Source organism: Lithobates pipiens, unplaced genomic scaffold, assembly GCF_037356315.1.
Source record: "Lithobates pipiens isolate NorthernLeopardFrog02 unplaced genomic scaffold, aLitPip1_a1.2 Scaffold_35, whole genome shotgun sequence".
In the NCBI taxonomy this organism is placed as follows: Eukaryota; Metazoa; Chordata; class Amphibia; order Anura; family Ranidae; genus Lithobates; species Lithobates pipiens.
The window spans coordinates 4,123,634-4,142,602 of NW_027507811.1; the positions used below are offsets into that span (position 1 = coordinate 4,123,634).

General features: G+C 48.4%; 3 protein-coding genes across 3 annotated transcripts in view; all 3 read left to right on the plus strand.

Moving 5' to 3' along the window:
* LOC143955454 (uncharacterized) overlaps positions 1–12,925 on the plus strand; it is a 30,777-nt gene extending 17,852 nt beyond the window's left edge. The window contains exons 6-7 of the mRNA XM_077465498.1: positions 6,828–6,965; positions 8,371–12,925. Of these exons, the coding sequence (XP_077321624.1) occupies positions 6,828–6,965; positions 8,371–10,950 (2,718 nt within the window). The 3' untranslated portion in view covers positions 10,951–12,925. The remainder of the gene's footprint in view (positions 1–6,827; positions 6,966–8,370) is intronic.
* Positions 1–18,969, plus strand: part of LOC143955596 (uncharacterized) — a 464,194-nt gene that overhangs the window by 4,757 nt on the left and 440,468 nt on the right. The gene's annotated exons all lie outside the window — the stretch shown is intronic.
* LOC143955715 (uncharacterized) overlaps positions 7,207–18,969 on the plus strand; it is a 263,796-nt gene continuing 252,033 nt past the window's right edge. Inside the window, exon 1 of the mRNA XM_077465832.1 lies at positions 7,207–7,391. The gene's annotated coding sequence lies outside the window, so the exon portion shown is untranslated. The remainder of the gene's footprint in view (positions 7,392–18,969) is intronic.

Sequence of the window (18,969 nt, forward strand, 5' to 3'; positions counted from 1 at the left end):
TCCATACTTCCATAAGTGGTGTCCACCTTTCACCTTTCTGAGGATACCATGTTCCCCTCCATTTGTCTGTCTTCTTCTCACTGGAATGAAGTTGCTCTTCAATAAAAAATAAAGTAAGCTCCGGACTTCCACGAGGACACACATTGGATTATTACTTTAACATGCTATATTAGAGAGGTGATGTGTGAAGAAAAGAATTCTGGCTGTCAGGCGGCAGATGTGACATTCATTGAGTTCTAAACATTCCCTGAATGATAACACAGCGAGCACCTTCTCCCGCTCAATAACAGATGTTACCTATTCTGGCCATCGTACTTTGTGGTGAGAACTCACTCTAAAATTTAATTGCCAATTAAAAATAAATGTATTTTTACATATATGTCCCCCTTGGAGGGAGTGGAGATGATGACCCCCATCGATACAGATATACAGTACATACACACACAGCACAAGGCCGTGTTCATACTACGAGATGTTTCTCGGGGGGTGCAGTTCCTCTGAGCTCCACAAGGTGGTGATCTCACTTCTAGCCAGACAGGAAGTCTCTATGGAAGACAGGAAGTGATGTCAGGTACCGACAGGAAGTTCTGGGTGAGAGGTGAGTCGGGAGGAAGTCATTGTTGGAAGTGGCAGTAGAGGAGGTAATAAGATCTTATTTTCTATTTACACCCAGTAACCCCCCCGTCATGTCCGTCCTCTTCCTCCATAGTCACTGTGATGTCTTTTATCTCCAGCAGATGATGATACACACATATATAGTGTGGAAAACTAGATTACCCCCTTCAGGGGCAGAACATTCCCCCCACTTACGGGGCCGGAACATTCTCTTCATATTGGAGATGAATTCTAGTAATTTGGTTCTATAAACAAACAGCACTGACCATAAATAGACAAGACAATGACCATCCTGACTACACAGCTAAAAAATGGACATACTGGTATCAGGGGCCGATACTAGGCGCGTTTGTGAGAGTATCGGCACTCACGAAAATGCTCCGATACCCGAATCCGATGCAGGAAGTGACGTCACCTTGGAAGTGGAACGCCCCCTCCTCCAGCCCAGGGCCATCTTAATGCACGGGCCAACCTGGGCACTGCCTATGTGAGCGGGATCTGTAGTGCTCCAATCATAGGGTGTGGAGAGGAGAGCCGGCGGGGATCGGAGCAGTAGACATTCCTCCAGCACAAGTAGCTCAGATCATGCCCCGATCATGCCCCCGGGGGGGTTATTGGGGAGGGGTCTACTCTTCCTAGGTGATAGGTACTGTATCTGTAATTGGTATTGGCGAGTACTTGAAAAAAGTATTGATACTCATAATTGGTGTTAAAAAAACGCTATCGGTGTCTCCCCATGGGCAATCATTACACTATTCAGCCAACACAATGATGGAGTGCAGGGGTCAGGAGTATGGAGCATAGAGCCTCTTAGATTGCTGGACAGGAGGAAAAAAACATTCCCAACCCCCTGTACTGTGCCCACCTAGCGCCCTGTAATGTGCCCTCCTACCCACCCTGTAATGTGTCCTCCTACACCCGTTACTGTGCCCTCCTATCCCCTGTACTTTGCCCTCCTATCCCCCCATACTGTGTCCTTCTACCCACCCTGTACTATGCCCTCCTGTGCTGTGCCCTCCTAACCCCCTGTACGTTGCCCTTCTGTGCTGTGCCCTCCCTGTGTTTTGTCCTCCTTCCTCCATCAGCTATCACCTCTGCCCTAATGTCTCCCAATGACCTTCCCATCTCCATCCCCCTCCCCCCCCCCCCCCCCCCAGCGATCACAGCCTTTTTCATCCCAACTCTCCCACCCCACAATCCCTATTTCACCCCTCCCTCAGCTACCCTGCCCTCACTTACCCCTCTACTCCCCCTCCCACCCTGCCCTCACCCACCACCCAAACCACCCCTCTACCTACTCTTCTTAAGCTATAGGTATCTGTAATTGGTGTCGGTTACTACTTGAAAAAAGTACTCGTTGTTAAAAAAAAAAAAATGCTATTGCCTAGTACTGCTGCTCAGGGCAATCATTACACCATGCAGCCAACACAATGATGGAGTGGCGGGGTCAGGAGTATGGAGCATAGAGCTCCTTACATTGCTGGTCAGGAGTAAGAAAACATCCCCCAGCCTGCCATGAAGAATCTGTTCCATCATTGGTGTCAGAGGGATAGAAATTCTGAGGGATGTAGAGTAGCTGAGCAACATCTCAAGGGGTACTGAGGCTAAAGGACTTTGGGGCCCCTGAGGGGGTAGTGGAGTTGACTGGCTCCAGGCCATTGATAGGATAGGTGGGCTGCAGGGCTCTAAGGGAAGAGGAGGCTATAGGGCTCAGGGGGACTCTAAGGTAGGGAGGGGGCTTTTGGTCTATGATGGTTCTCCCACCTGCACTTAAATTTCAGACCTCCTTACAGAACTCCTGCCAGGAAATGAAGGCGACCTTCACCTTTGTAATGAAACGTCCCACACTCCACTTGAGTGCTTTCGTCATATACCGCTTCCTTCCAGTCTAAATATAAATATCAGATCTTCTCTACCACTTCCAGCCACAAACCTCTTTATTGAGGTAAATACTCGGGACAATCCCCCCCCCCTTTTGCATTCCAGGCGGGGTACACTATCCAATCAGCAGGGAGAGCTGTTGGAGGAATTTGTTCAGAGAGCAATGCATAGCCGGATTGTACTATCGTTCCTATGGATGCAAAGCTATCTGCAGGGACACGCTCATGGCCCCTCTACGTGGTGATCAGAAACACAGAAAGACATGAGCGTACATCCCATCACAAAAGCAGATCGGTATCAAACCGATAATGTCTTTGCAGAGCGAGCATATCCCCACCAGTCTAACAAATCTGCGCATAACCCATGGCCCCTCGCTGGTGGACATATCTTTGCAGGCGAACACCTCTCCACATCCAAGAGGAAGGTTTTCACTACCAAAGGCCCTTCAACGGTGCCGGTTGTCATGGTTATGCAATAGAGTTGTCTGCTTACCTGTTTTCATGTGTTCATCTCTAGAGACCAGCCGACCCTCACCTGACTGCTTTTGTAATCCATCCTCTGGCATGGCTCCACCCTAGCTCCTATCAGAGGACTCTATATTAACCTGTGCACTGCAGGCCAATCCTGCTGATCAACCTTTGTGTGTTAGCTTCCTGTTACCTGCCGTGTGCTCTGCTGTTGTTCCGTTACCGACTTTGGCGTGTCCTTGACTATCCCTGTTTGCCTGTGATCCTGACCTTTTGGCGTGTCCCTGACTATTCCTGTCTGCTTGTGGCCCCGACCTTGGCTTTGTCCCTCACCATCCCTATCCTCCTGTTGCCTACTGTGGGTGTGAGCTGGGGGTCGCGACCTGGAGTCAGTTGCAGCCAAGTCCATCCTCACCACTCGAGGCTCTGGTGAACACCTGCTGGCTCTTAGACTCCGCGCCACAGGGAATCTTATGCTCTAACCCCGGTGGAATCCATCTTGGTGTTCTGGCGGCCCTGCCTTCCTATCACCTTGACCCCCGTCCACAGCAGTCAGCCGTAGGGTCCACAACCTTGCGGTGCACTCCTGATCCCTACGGTGTGCATCTGTCACCTGGCCTCAAGGTGACCTGACACCGGTGTTCTGGCATATAGCGTCCGTCAATCGGCTAGTGTCCGCTCCGTACTGCACAGGCGCAGCGCTTGATGAAGATGAACGGCTCCTGCGCCGAGAGTGGAGGTGGTAGCCCCACCATCCAAGTGGACATAGGGCTGCAAATATTAGAGGGCCGCTTCGCTCGCCGCGCTTCGGGCACGGCCCTCGCTGCGTTCAGCTCTTTATATTCCAACTCTATGTCCACTTGGATGGTGGGGGCTAGGACCTGGACTCACGGCGCAGGCGCCGTTCATCTTCGGCTATTTTCGAAATCTGTGTGTAGTACACAGCGGACACTATCCGATAAGGGACACAATGTGATAGGACACCGGTTCGCTCCGGAGCTGCAAGTAGAACTAACACTGGGAGAAACTGTGACAATACATATTAAATACATCTTAATAAAATTTTTACAACAGTATATAATACAGTGTGTACAGTATATAGTACACTGCAGGCAGTGTACAGTATATAATACAGTACAGGCGGTGTACAGTATATAATACAGCACAGTGCGGTGTGAAAAAAAATCCCTGTGTCCGGAAGGCCACCAAGGAGAGGCAGACGCTCACAGGCCACTAAAAGAGTTCAAGCAGCCTCTGAGTCTACATTGAAAAGTGGTGGTTGTGGACACAGTGCATCCTCTGCAGGCGGGGCGCGCTTGTCCTCTTTTTCTACTGCTGGGCGTGTTAATGAGCCACAACAGGTGGAGTGGATAACTAAGCCCTCCTCATTCTCTGTCACCCAGACTCATACTAGTTTGCCTTTCAACGCAGCTGCCAAAGCAGACTGTTCCACCGGCTCTTTGTCCACAGTTACTCCTTCAATAGCCCCACCATCATGCACAGAGGAGTCATCAGAATTATTCGACCACAGTGTCGGTTACATGCTGCTGGAGGATACACAGCAATTTTAAGGGTCCGATGTTGATTCCCAGGTTTAGGAATGAAATAACGTGAGCTTAGAGAGAGGGGGTGCCACAGAAGGACAAGAAACTGGCAGTCATGTTCCTCCAGCTGCAGCATACTGCCAAGTTTGCTCCAGTGACGAGGAGGGGATGATGAAGTCACTGACTGTACTTGGGTGCCTGAGAGAAGAGAGGAGGAAAGTTAGGCACAATTCCGAGGCAGGATGTCCTCCAGGGGTCAGCTTAAGGGGAGCAACCCTATTGCATCACACCGCAGAGCTCCATAGGTGCAGGGCGCTGCTGACTCCCCACTGACTTCCAAAAGTTCATTGGTGTGGGCTTTTTTTTTTTTTTGACACGTGCAGTAGATTGCATAATTGCTGTTTCCAATCTATATCTGAATCGGATAAAGCGTGGCCAGAACAGCAGCGGCTTGGGCACCACATGCTTGACAAGACATATGATGACCTGCCATGCAGTCCGTTGGCAACAGCACCTGAAAGACCCACATCATAAAAAAAGGCAGACTTCTCCTTGCTCCTCATCTGGGATCTCAACCCTACTATACCTCCAGTCCTCTCAGAAACCTGCACTGAGAGGAATGAAGGTAGAGCAATAGGTGTCCCAAGTACTTGCAGCCAATCTACTACACCACCAGTTGATTTCAGCAGGCAAATTTTGCTACCCCAGTTGCTGAACCATAAAAAAAATACTGTCCCAGTCATATACATGCTCAGTGTCTAAATGCTAGCTTGGACAAATTGCTAGCACTACAACTGCTGCCTTTTCAGCTGGTAGACTCTGTCCCCTTTCCTGAATTTGTGGAATGTGCTGTACCACAGTGGCAGGTTTGAAAATAAATTTATTTTCACGTAAGGCTATTCTAGCTCTCTACCGCCATGTGGAAGGCAATGTTTTGGCCTCGTTGGACAGGGCGGTCAGAAGCAAGTTTCATATTACCCTTGACTCATGGTCCAACAGGCATGGTCAGGGATGTTACCTTTCGTTCACGGCGCACTGGGTAACTGCTGGCAGCTGGGAAGGATGCAGGAAAGGGATCAGTGTTGGAGCTTGTTCCGCTACCATGCCTCCAAAAATCTGGTGATGATTCTGCCACAGCTCTCTGCTCCACCCAGTCATCTTCTTCTTTCTCCATGGCCTCTTATTCAGAATTGTCCTCTGAACCAGCAGTGCTCCCTAAGCGTTCAAGAGGCTACGCAAGCAGTCAGGCTAAAAGATGCCATGTGGTGCTTCAGTTTGTCTACCTAGGGGACAGAAGCCACACTGGGGCAGAGATTCTGTCAGCTTTGCAGGGGCATGCTCAGAGGTGGTTGACACCACGGCAGCTTGAGCCAGAAATGGTTTAATGCGACAATAGCACCAACCTTCTCTCCACCCTTCCGACAGGGACACTTGACACATGTTCCATGCTTGCCACACATCCTAAATTTGATGGTGCAGCATTTCTTGACCAGCTACCTAGGCTTACAAGAACTTCCGAGGCAGGCTAGAAAAGTCTGTCGGTATTTCTAGCTGGTTAGTTACAAAAAAAATGCCTTCTAATATTTTTATCTCCTGGATTCAAAGCACATTTGTCAAGCCCCGCCCTAAACAGTCCAAATTAAATGTGTTCCCATGGGGGTAGTAGTTCTTCAATGTACATCAACTCACCTATATCCCTCCCTTCCCCCCCACATCCTATTATTGTGTGACCAATACCATCCAAATAATTCTTACTTTCATTTCCCAAAGTTATCCGTCTACAAGGAGACCTGTATAGATCAAATGACGGCACCAATGAGGATGGAGGAGGACCGGAGTCACATGACTGAGAAGATACTAAACCTCACCCTGGAGATCATCTACCTGCTGACCGGAGAGGTGAGGAGGATTCTGGGAGGTCACATGACATCACTCTTATCTCTATTAATAAAACACAGACCTAACCGGAGAGGTGAGGAGAATTCTGGGAGGTCACATGACATCACTCTTATCTCTATTAATAAAACACAGACCTAACCGGAGAGGTGAGGAGAATTCTGGGAGGTCACATGACATCACTCTTATCTCTATTAATAAAACACAGACCTGACCGGAGAGGTGAGGAGGATTCTGGGAGGTCACATGACATCACTCTTATCTCTATTCATAAAACACAGACCTGACCGGAGAGGTGAGGGGGATTCTGGGAGGTCACATGACATCATCACTCTTATCTAGGTCTCAGTAGACCATGTTCTTATTATAGAATGTAGATGATGTCAGATGATTGATATCGGTTTATCTTTCTCCTGATCTGTAGGATTATCTTTTAGTGAAGATGAGCAAGACCCAGAGCTCCACCATGGTGCCTCCCCCTCCTTCTGCCATACTTAAAAGGAACAAAGAGCAGAAGATCCTGGAACTGACCACCATGATGGTCCATCTGCTGACAGGAGAGGTGAGGAGGATTCTGGGAATTCTGGGACATTATCCAGTAACAGACAAGGGATGTGTCTGGATGGTGACTGTATCATTGTGTGTGTCAGGTTCCTATAAGGTGTCAGGATGTCACTGTCTATTTCTCCATGGAGGAGTGGGAGTATTTAGAAGGACACAAGGATCTCTACAAGGACGTCATGATGGACAATCAGCCGCCCCTCACATCACCGGGTAAGAGGAGACTTTATTGTAAAGGAGAGAGCAGTACGGAGGCTCCACCTAGATCCCCCATCATCTGATAAACACATAGAAACAATGTATTCAGTCAGTGTGTGTGTTTCCTACAGATGGATCCAGTAATGGGAACCCACCAGAGAGATGTCCCCGTCCTCTGTATTCCCGGGATTCCACACAGGAAGGTCACACCATCCCCCACCATCATCAGGTAGATGAGGAACAATCACTGATAGTATCATTAGGATCTGTACATTATCTGCATTGTTACCATTGATGTCATTTTTATTATATATTCAGAGTGGAAACCTGAGAGATCCTAAAGTTGAGGTGAAAGAAGAGATAAAAGAGAAGGATGATGAGGATGGGGGGATGGAGGAAGAACACAAAGATCTGTACCAGGACACCATGGAGGAGTCATCCAGATACAGGAACCCACCAGAGAGATGTCCCCGTCCTCTGTATTCCCGGGATTCCACACAGGAAGGTCACACCATCTCTCCATATTGCAAGGTTGGTAAAATGGAGTATCTAGAACATGGACTGGTGGAGATGATGTGTGGATTTTGTATGTAAGCTTATATCTTACAGATGATATTCTCTCTCATTTTCTTGGTTTAGAGTGGAGATCCAATGGATATAGAATTTGAGGTGAAATCAGAAGAAGAAGAAGAGAGGTATGTGAGGGATGATCAGCAGTCTATGGAGGAGGATGGAATAACGGGGACATTTATAGAGGAGGACACTCCTACAGAGATCAGCACAGGTGGGTCATTAACACTAAATACATCCCTCCACCCATACTGCTCACTGAAAATAAAAGTGATAATGGGGGAGGAGTCAATAACCCAATGATGGGGGTCTTCAGGATCAGTCCAGTCTTCATCTTGGTTGTTCTCCCCCCATCCTCACTCTCTGACCTCTGGTGGGGCTCAGCCCCGCTGTTATTCATGACTAAATCATGGACTAAATAAGGAAGTGCAGGACTTCTTGTGTTGGGAAGATGGCAATGAGTGATAGAGGGGGAGGGGACACTCGTCCTATAATCCCCTCATCTCTGTCACTCCTATAGAAGACAGTTCTCGTTGTTTCCTCCCTCTCTGACTGAGGTCCATGAATAAAGAAATGATCTGGTAGGAGATCAGAGGAGCCATTTACTAGTTACCTTGAGGGGGGAATTGTAAGATCCTCAGAGACAAAGCTGCCTGATGTGGGCGGAGTCCTGGTTTAGGGGAACCAATCAGCTCCTGTCTAGTAATAATCTTTGTATTTCTATTTTAGTAGATGGACGGGAGATGAGGAAAACCTCAGAGGATTGTCTCACTTTGTCTCCAGACTGTAAAGTAGAAGATGAGGACATCACACAGTATAGTCCAGGAGAAAACCCGACTACCTCAAATGTCCATCCGGCACCACACAGTGTAGATGGACCATCGTATTCCTCTTATCCCGAGGAACCTCAGACTGTGCGGGACGGTGCCGGACCATCGTATTCCTCTTATCCCGAGGAACCTCAGACTGTGCGGGACGGTGCCGGACCATCGTATTCCTCTTATCCTGAGGAACCTCAGACTGTGCGGGACGGTGCCGGACCATCGTATTCCTCTTATCCCGAGGAACCTCAGACTGTGCGGGACGGTGCCGGACCATCGTATTCCTCTTATCCTGAGGAACCTCAGACTGTGCGGGACGGTGCCGGACCATCGTATTCCTCTTATCCCGAGGAACCTCAGACTGTGCGGGACGGTGCCAGACCATCGTATTCCTCTTATCCCGAGGAACCTCAGACTGTGCGGGACGGTGCCGGACCATCGTATTCCTCTTATCCCGAGGAACCTCAGACTGTGCGGGACGGTGCCGGACCATCGTATTCCTCTTATCCCGAGGAACCTCAGACTGTGCGGGACGGTGCCGCCCTTCCAACACATAAGAGGTTTTACTGTCCTGATTGCGGGAAGTGTTGCCAGTCTCAATCCAAACTTAATAGTCATAAAAGAACTCACACGGGGGAGAAGCCGTATGTGTGCCCTGAGTGCGGGAAATGTTTTTCAGATAAGTCCAATCTTTCCAGACATCAGAGATCTCACACAGATGATAAACAGTATTCCTGTTCTGAGTGCGGGAAAAGCTTTGTACTAAAGTCACAACTTTCCACACATCAGAGTTCTCATATGGGGAATAATTCAGGAGAAAACCCGGAAACCTCAAATGTCCATCCGGCACCACACAGTGTAGATGGACCATCGTATTCCTCTTATCCTGAGGAACCTCAGACTGTGCGGGATGGTGCCGGACCATCGTATTCCTCTTATCCCGAGGAACCTCAGACTGTGCGGGACGGTGCCGGACCATCGTATTCCTCTTATCCCGAGGAACCTCAGACTGTGCGGGACGGTGCCGCCCTTCCAACACATAAGAGGTTTTCCTGTCCTGAGTGCGGGAAGTGTTGCCAGTCTCAATCCAAACTTAATATTCATAAAAGAACTCACACGGGGGAGAAGCCGTATGTGTGCCCTGAGTGTGGGAAATGTTTTTCAGATAAGTCCAATCTTTACAAACATCAGAGATCTCACACGGATGATAAACAGTATTCCTGTTCTGAGTGCGGGAAAAGCTTTGTACTAAAGTCACAACTTTCCACACATCAGAGTTCTCATATGGGGAATAATTCAGGAGAAAACCCGGAAACCTCAAATGTCCATCCGGCACCACACAGTGTAGATGGACCATCGTATTCCTCTTATCCCGAGGAACCTCAGACTGTGCGGGACGGTGCCGGACCATCGTATTCCTCTTATCCCGAGGAACCTCAGACTGTGCGGGACGGTGCCGGATCATCGTATTCCTCTTATCCCGAGGAACCTCAGACTGTGCGGGACGGTGCCGGACCATCGTATTCCTCTTATCCCGAGGAACCTCAGACTGTGCGGGACGGTGCCAGACCATCGTATTCCTCTTATCCCGAGGAACCTCAGACTGTGCGGGACGGTGCCGGACCATCGTATTCCTCTTATCCCGAGGAACCTCAGACTGTGCGGGACGGTGCCGGACCATCGTATTCCTCTTATCCCGAGGAACCTCAGACTGTGCGGGACGGTGCCGGACCATCGTATTCCTCTTATCCTGAGGAACCTCAGACTGTGCGGGATGGTGCCGGACCATCGTATTCCTCTTATCCTGAGGAACCTCAGACTGTGCGGGACGGTGCCGTCCTTCCAACAGATAAGAGGTTTCCCTGTACTGAGTGCAGGAAGTATTTTTCAAGCAAATCCTATCTTAAAAAACATCAGAGATATCACACGGGTGAAAAGCCATTTTCCTGTCTTGAGTGTGGGAAATGTTTTCCTCATAAGGCCCAACTTAATTATCATCAGAGATCTCACACAGGGGAGAAGCCGTATTCCTGCCTTGAGTGCGGGAAATGTTTTTCAGAGAAGTCAGATTTTTATAGACATCAGAGACTTCACAAGGGGGAGAAGCCGTATTCATGTCCTGAGTGCGGGAAATGTTTTTCAGAGAAGTCCAGTCTTAACAAACATCAGAAATCTCATACGGGGGAGAAGCCGTACTTCTGTCCTGAGTGCGGGAAATGTTTTTTAGAGAAGTACAATCTTTCCAGACATCAGAGATCTCACACGGGGGAGAAGCCGTATTCCTGTGCTGAGTGCGGGAAATGTTTTTCATTCAAGTCCAGTCTTTCTGCACACCAGAGATCTCACACGAAGAGAAGCCGTATTCCTGTCCTGAGTGAGGGAAATGTTCCTCACTGAAGTCCTGTCTTCCTGTACATCAGGGGGTCCCACACAACCCTGGAGGTGTATTAGTGAGTGCGGGAAATGTCTTGTATATGAATGTTGCTGGACATGTGGGGAAGAAGCACCCCCTGATATACAGCTCAGATATACTCCATGGCTGATCTTCATCATGGAAGAAACAGTTGATAAGGAGATCAGAGATCACCAAAGACATGGCTGAGTACATTTTGTGGTATGGAGACTTAGGCCGCGTACACACGGGCGGACTGTTCGCCCAACTTTGTTCGTCAAACAATCCGACAAACAGTCCGCTCAAAATTTGCATGAACGGACTTGACCACACACGATGAACGAACAGTCCGCTGAAAGCATGCGCGATGACGTGAACGGCACGTACGACGGGAAGAGAAATACGACGTCCAACACACTGCAATGCAACCTTCGCCGTGTAAATCCTTTCTGAGCATGCGCGAAACTTAGTTTGTCGAACAAGCCTACACACGAGCGGACTGTCCGCTGAAACCAAGTTTCAGCGGACTGTCTTACGGAAATTCCGAAAAACTTTGTTCGTCAGACTGTCCGCTGAAACTGTCCGCTGAAGCCCACACACGAGCGGACTGTCCGCTGAAACACTGTTCAGCGGACAAAGTTCGGCGAACAGTCCGCCCGTGTGTACGCGGCCTTAGAGTTCTATTATTCTGTTGCAAGAGGTCTGTTTTCTTAAGTCGTCTTCCAGGACGAAACACGTCAACCCCACTACTTAAAAGGTGGTCCTCTAGGCCTTTTAAAATTAAAAATTGAGTCATTACCTCTCATTGGCTGAGTACATTTTGTGGTATAGAGACTTAGAGGTCTATTATTCTCTTGAAAAGTACATTTTGTGGTGTAAACTCTTGCAAGAGGTCTGTTTTCTCAAGTCGTCTTCCAGGACGAAACACGCTAACCCCGGCACTTAAAACGCGGTCTTCTTCTTCTAAGCCTTTTAAAATTAAAAACATAGTCATTACCTCTCATTGGCTGAGCACATTTTGTGGTATGGCGACTTAGAGATCTATTATTCTCTTGCAAGACGTCTGTTTTCTTAAGTCGTCTTCCAGGACGAAACACGTCAACCCCACCACTTAAAAGGCGGTCCTCTAGGCCGTTTAAAATAAAAATGGAGCCATTACCTCTCATTGGCTGAGTACATTCTGTGGTATGGAGACTTAGAGGTTTATTATTCTCTTGCAGAGAGTACATTTTGTGGTCTAAACTCTTACGAGAGGTCTGTTTTCTCAAGTCATCTTCCAGGACGAAACACGTTAACCCCGCCACTTAAAACGCGGTCTTTTCAGCCTTTTAAAATGAAAAACGTAGTCATTACCTCTCATTGGCTGAGTACATTTTGTGATGGAAGGTTTCACAAACACTTACAGGTCTGTTTTTTAAAACTCCTTGAAGAAATATGATGCACATTCACCCAACCGTGATACATTTTGGCCATCTTTTATTTCTTATGATGATTTCCTATGGTCGTTGGCTCCATCTTGTGGCTATAATGCGGTGTTGCATTAGTTTTACCGATGAAGGTCTTTCAGGGAAAAAAGCATTATAAACACTAGATGGAGCTGAGGGTCATAGGAAATCACTGTGTTCATTATAAAATGGACAGAATTTTTCACGGCTGGGCAAATGTTTGTCACAATCATCAACTAATATTCTATAAAATAGACCCCTTAGTTTCCTCCATCAGACGTGATTTCATACAAATAACTGAGATCATACACTTATGAGTACAGAAGACATCGAAGAATGTGAGTGAATGAAGCCAACAATATTATACCGACCATTGATTGATTCAGAAAGGACAATTCTACATTTGGTCATTAGGTGGCGCTAATTATGGGGATTAGGGCCAACTAGTGGCCAAATGTGGTATTTTCCATTTAAAATCAATGGAAAACATTTGAAAAGCTCAGCAAATAGCCGAATAAATATATTTTATTGATGATCACCTCTGCGGTCTTTTTATTTTTTGCACTATAAACAAAAAAAAAAAGAGTGTCAATTTTGAAAAAAAAAAGCAATATTTTTTTACTTTTTGCTATAATAAATATCCCCCAAAAATATATAAAAAAAAAACGATTTTCTCAGTTTAGGCCGATACGTATTCTGCTACATATTTTCCGCAATAAGCGTTTATTGTTGGGTTTGCGCAAAGTTTATAGCGTCTACAAAATAGGGGATAGATTTATGGCATTTTTATTATTACCGGTACGTTTTTTTGTAGTAACGGTGGATATCTGCGATTTTTATCGTGACTGCGACATTACGGAGGACACATCGGCCACTTTTTTTTTACACTATTTTGGGACCATTGTTATTTACACAGCGATCAGAGCTATAAAAATGCACTGATTAGGGTATAAATTACACAGGCTGGGAAGGGATTAAACACTAGGGGGCGATCAAGGGGTTAAGTGTGTCCTAGGGAGTGATTCTAACTGTGAAGGGGTTACCTAGGACAGTGATGGCGAACCTTGACACCCCAGATGTTTTGGAACTACATTTCCCATGATGCTCATGCACTCTGCAGTGTAGCTGAGCATCATGGGAAATGTAGTTCCAAAACATCTGGGGTGCCAAGGTTCGCCATCACTGACCTAGGACATGACAGCGATCACTGCTCCCGGTGACAGGGAGCAGTAGATCTCTATCATGTCACTAGGCAGAATGGGCAAATGTCTTGTTTACATAGGCAGCTCCCCGTTCTGCCGTTCCGTGACAGGATCGCGGGCATCCGGCGGACATCAAGTCCGCGGGAACCACGGTCACGGAGCACGCGGCGGGCGCGTGCGCGTGCCCACAATGCCGCATCTTAAAGGGGACATACCTGTATGCCCTTTTGCCCACCCGTGGCATTTTGCTGACGTCTGTCGGTGTGTGGCGGTCGGGAGGGGGTTAGCAAATAAGGGGAAGACCAAAAAGGCAGGAAAGAAAGGAAGAGGGTGGGTGGGGGGTAGGTATGGACACAACCATATGGGACTGTCCTCACACCACAACGCCAATAATAGACATATTTGACGTGTCTTCTTTTCACTGGAATGAAGTTGCTATTCAATTAAAAGAAAGTAAGCTCCGTACAACGGACACCGGATCTCCACGAGGACACACATTGGATTATTATTTTAAAATGCTATATTCGAGAGGTGATGTGTGAAGAAACGGATTCTGGCAGTCGGGCGGCAAATGTGACTTTCGTTGAGTTCTAAACATTCCCTGAATGATAACACAGCGAGCCCCTTCTCCCGCTGAATAACAGATGTTCCCTATTCTGGCCATCGTACTTTGTGGTTAGGACTCTAAAATTAAATTGCCAATTAAAAATGTCGATGTAAATTTATTTACATATATGTCCCCCTTGGTGGGAGTGGAGATGACCCCATCTATAAGGATATACAGTACATACACACACAGCACAAGGCCGTGTTCACGCTACGAGACGGTTCTGGGGGGGCTGCAGTTCCTCTGAGCTCCACAAGGTGATGATCTTCTTCCTTCTAGCCAGACAGGAAGTCTCTATGGAAGACAGGAAGTGATGTCAGGTACAGACAGGAAGTTCCGGGTGAGAGGTGAGTCGAGAAGAGAAATTGCTGGAAGAGGCAGTAGAGGAGGTAATAAGATCTTATTTTCTATTTACACCCAGTAACCCCCCCGTCATGTTCCGTCCTCTTCCTCCATAGTCACTGTGACGTCTTTTATCTCCAGCAGATGATGATACACACATATATAGTGTGGGAACCTAGATTACCCCCTTCAGGGGCAGAACATCCCCCCACTTACGGGGCTGGAACATTCTCTTCATTTTGGAGATACATTCTAGTACAGTGATTCTCAACCAGGGTTCCTCCAGAGGTTGTAGGGGTTCCTTCTGCCTCTCAGATAAGTTCTCACTCACACCATTGATCTTTTTAGCTATGTTTAAGGAGGTAATTCTTCCCAATGACCACAAGTGTGGGGACCGTTCTTCCCACTGACCACAAGTGTGGGGACCATTCTTCCCACTGACCACAAGTGTGGGGACCATTCTTCCCACTGACCATCACACTATTGTATCATGAGTTGTGGAATTCAAATTTTTAGCAGGGGGTTCCCCGAGACCAGAGAACTATTTCAAGGGTTCCTCTGTGTTGAAAAGGTTAAGAAAGGCTGTTCTAGTAATATGTTCCTCTAAACAAACATCGCTGACAAAAAATAGACAAAACAATCACCATCCTGACCATACATGGCCTACAAAGGGCAATTATTACACTACACAGGCAGCCAATGGGCAATCATTACACCATGCAGCCAACACAATGATGGAGTGCCGGGGTCAGGAGTATGGAGCATAGAGCTCCTTATGTTGCTGGTCAGGAGAAAGAAAACATTCCCCAGCCTGCCATGAAGAATATGTTCCATCATTGCCCGCTCTGTCTGTAACAAACTCACCTCTCTCCACGACCTCTTTATCAATAATGAATTGAATCTACTCGCCATTACTGAACCCTGGCTTCATGAAGTGGAGTGGGAATCCTTCTATCCCCACATTGCACCTTTCAGGTACTTCACCCACCTCCCTCTCTCTGCCACCTACTGGCCATTACTGAAACCTGGCTTCATGAATCCGACACTGCGTCTTCTACTGCCCTCTCCTATGGTGGTCTTCTCTGGACTCACTCCCCTCAGACCCTGTGGATGGAATAGAAGTGGAGTGGGAATCCTTCTATCCCCACATAGCACTTTTCGAATACTTCACCCACCTCCCTCTCTCTGCCACCCTCCTCATTTGAGGCACACAGCATTCCTCTATTCTTTCCAGTTTCTCTAAGGATAGCTTTGATCTACCCGCTCCCTAGACCCGTATTGGCCTTCCTTGATAATTTCTCTGCCTGGCTACCTTACGTTCTCTCTTCTGAAATCCCCACGATCATTCACAGTGACTTCAACATCCCTGTTAATAATAACACTCCTGCTACCTCCCGAATTCTCAGTCTAACATCCTCCTTAAATGAATGGATACACGCTTCTACCCACTCTGGTGGCAATACCCTTGACCTTGTTTTCTCCCACCTATGTACTCCAGGCAACCTCTCCAACTATCCTTTCCCTCTCTCTGATCACCACCTTATTAGTTCCACTCTCTCACTCTCCTCCACCCCCTCACCCTCCAACCACCTAACAGTTACCCTTATGCTGCGTGCAGCAGATCAGACTATCCGGCGGACTTAATCTGGCAGACAAACCGCCGTAAAGTCCGCTGGACTGTCCGAATGAGCAGACTTGCCCACACATGTGACTTTTCCGGCGGACTAGGTCTGACGGACATAGTCCGCCGGACTATCCGCCGTACTTTTGAAATGAACGGACTTGCCCACACACACACACGGAGGAAAGTCCGTTCATTTTGAGCACGCCTCCAGGTAGCCGGGGCTAGCGAAGGCAGCGTCGCTGGCCCCGTCACCTGGTATGGACTTAAAGGGGAAGCCCTACGCCAAAAAAAGGCATGGGGGTCCCCCCCCCCAGGTCCATATCAAACCCTTATCCGAGCACGCAACCCGGCCGGTCAGGAAAGGGGGTGGGGATGAGCGAGCGCCCCCCCTCCCCCCTCCGGAGCGGTACCAGGCCGCGTGCCCTCAACATGGGGGGGTGCTTTGGGGAAGGGGGGGCCGCGCGGCCCCCTCACCTCAAAGCACCTTGATGAGGACAAGGGCCTCTTCTCAACAAGAGGTTGTCGGGGTCTGCGGGCGGGGGGCTTATCGGAATCCGTGAGCCCCCTTTAATAAGAGGGCCCCCCGGATCCCGGCCCCCCACCCTATGGGAATGAGTATGGGGTACAATGTACCCCTACCCATTCACCTGTGAAAAAAATGTAAAAAAAAAAACAACACACAAGGGTTAAAAATAGTTTATTGCACAGCTCCGGGGGTCTTCTCGCCGGACTCCTCCACTATCTTCTGCTAGCTCTTTTACTAGTGGAGGAGCCCGGCTTTCTTCTTCGTCGCCGCCCTCTTCTTCCGACTTCGGGGGTCTTGTCCCCCTCTTCGGTTCTTCTTGCCGGGCCTCCGCGCCTTCTTCTAGCTCTTTTACAAGCGGTGGCCCGGTCTTCTGTCTCCGCCTTCTGTTCTCTTCTTCTGTTCTTCTCTTGAGCTGTTGACTCGTCGCTGTCTCTGGCCACAATGACAGGCACGCGGTGTGCGGCGACTTATATAGGGACATCGCCGGGTGATGTCCCCGTCCATTATGATGTCACAGTCCCAGCATCCTCTGGCTCGCTCGTCCCCACCCCCTTTCCTGACCGGCCGGGTGGCGTGCTCGGATAAGGGTCTGCTATGGACCTGGGGGGGACCCCCACGCCGTTTTTTCAGCGTAGGGCTTCCCCTTTAACTCCATACCAGGTGACGGGGCCAGCGACGCTTCATTCGCTGGTCCCGGCTACCTGGAGCCGCGCTCAAAACGAACTGACTTTTCTCCGTGCGGTGCGGCGGACTAGCACACACACGGCCGTATTGCCCACCGGACTTTTGGTGCAAAACTACTTTCTTAGTCCGCCGGAATTTTGGGTAAAAAAAAGTCAGCCGGAGCCCACTTTCCACCGGATTGTTTAATCGTGTGTACGCAACATTAGAAACCTTCGTCACCTCAACTCTTCTCTACTCTGCTACTGACCACCTCCATGACAAAATCTCACCTCTTTCCTGCCCCAACCTAACCACTTCTGTCTACAACGCTTCACTGTCATCCTCCCTGGACACACTGGCCCCCCACACTACACACACAATCAGGCCCCCGACCTCTACAACCTTGGCCAACAGATGACACCAGAAGTCTGAAAAAACATAGCCGTGCTCTTGAGCTCCAGTGGCGTAAGACCGAGTCTCAGAAAGATCTCAACCAATATAAATCTGCCTTCCAAAAATACAGTTTGTGTCTCCTCACAGCCAAGAAGTCCTATTTTATCACTCTCATTAACAACTTTTCATCCCGTCCCCATCAGCTCTCCTCTACCTTCAACTCTACTTCGGCCTCCACCTCATCCACTGCCCAGGAGATCTCTTCAAACAGAAGATTTATACAATTTGTGATGTGACCTCCGCTGTACAGATACCTTCTCCACTTAAAACTCCACGCCCACCGGTACAATCATTACTTCCCTCATTCAACCCACCACTATAGACAATGTTGTTAAACTTCTTGCTAACTACCTGTCCCCTGGACCCTGTTCCCTTGCAAATGCTAGGGTCACCCTCTGGCTCTATCCTACACTCTCTGGCCCACATCTTCAATCTCTCCCTCTCTTCCGGCATCTTCCCCAACTTTCTAAAACATGCTCTAGTCACCCCCAACGCTTAAAAAGTCCTCACTGGGCCCCACCAATCTTAACAACCTACGCCCCATCTCCCTGCTCCCCTTTATATCCAAACTACTTGAACGTCTGGACTACAAGTGAGCAACCACCTCGCCGAAAATAACATTCCTGATCCCCTTCAGTCTGGATTTCGCCCTCTACCCTCCACGGAAACTGCCCTTCTCATACTAACAAGCTATCTACTAATGGGCAGAACTAATGGACACTATTCTGTACTCTGGACCTTTATGCTGCCTTTGATACAGTTGACCCCCCCTTCCTCCTCAATCAACTCCACGCCTTTGATATCCATGACTGTACTCTTCGCTGGTTCTCTTCCTACTTATTCCACCGTATCTTCAGTGTCACTTACAATTCTACTTTCTCCTCTCCTCTTCCTTTCTCTGTTGGGGCCCTCCAAGGTCTCCTCACGCATCATTAATTTACTAACAGACATATCAGCCTGGATGTTGCACCACTTCCTCCAACTCAAGATATCCAAAACCGAGCTCATAATATTTCCTCCTCCACGTGCCCCTTCCCCCGATCTCCCTGTCAAGATCGATGGCACAACCATCAACCTGTCCCCACATGCCAAGAATCTAGGTGTTATCCTGGACTCTGAACTCTCCTTTAGGCCCACATCCAATCGCTGTCCAAATCTTGCT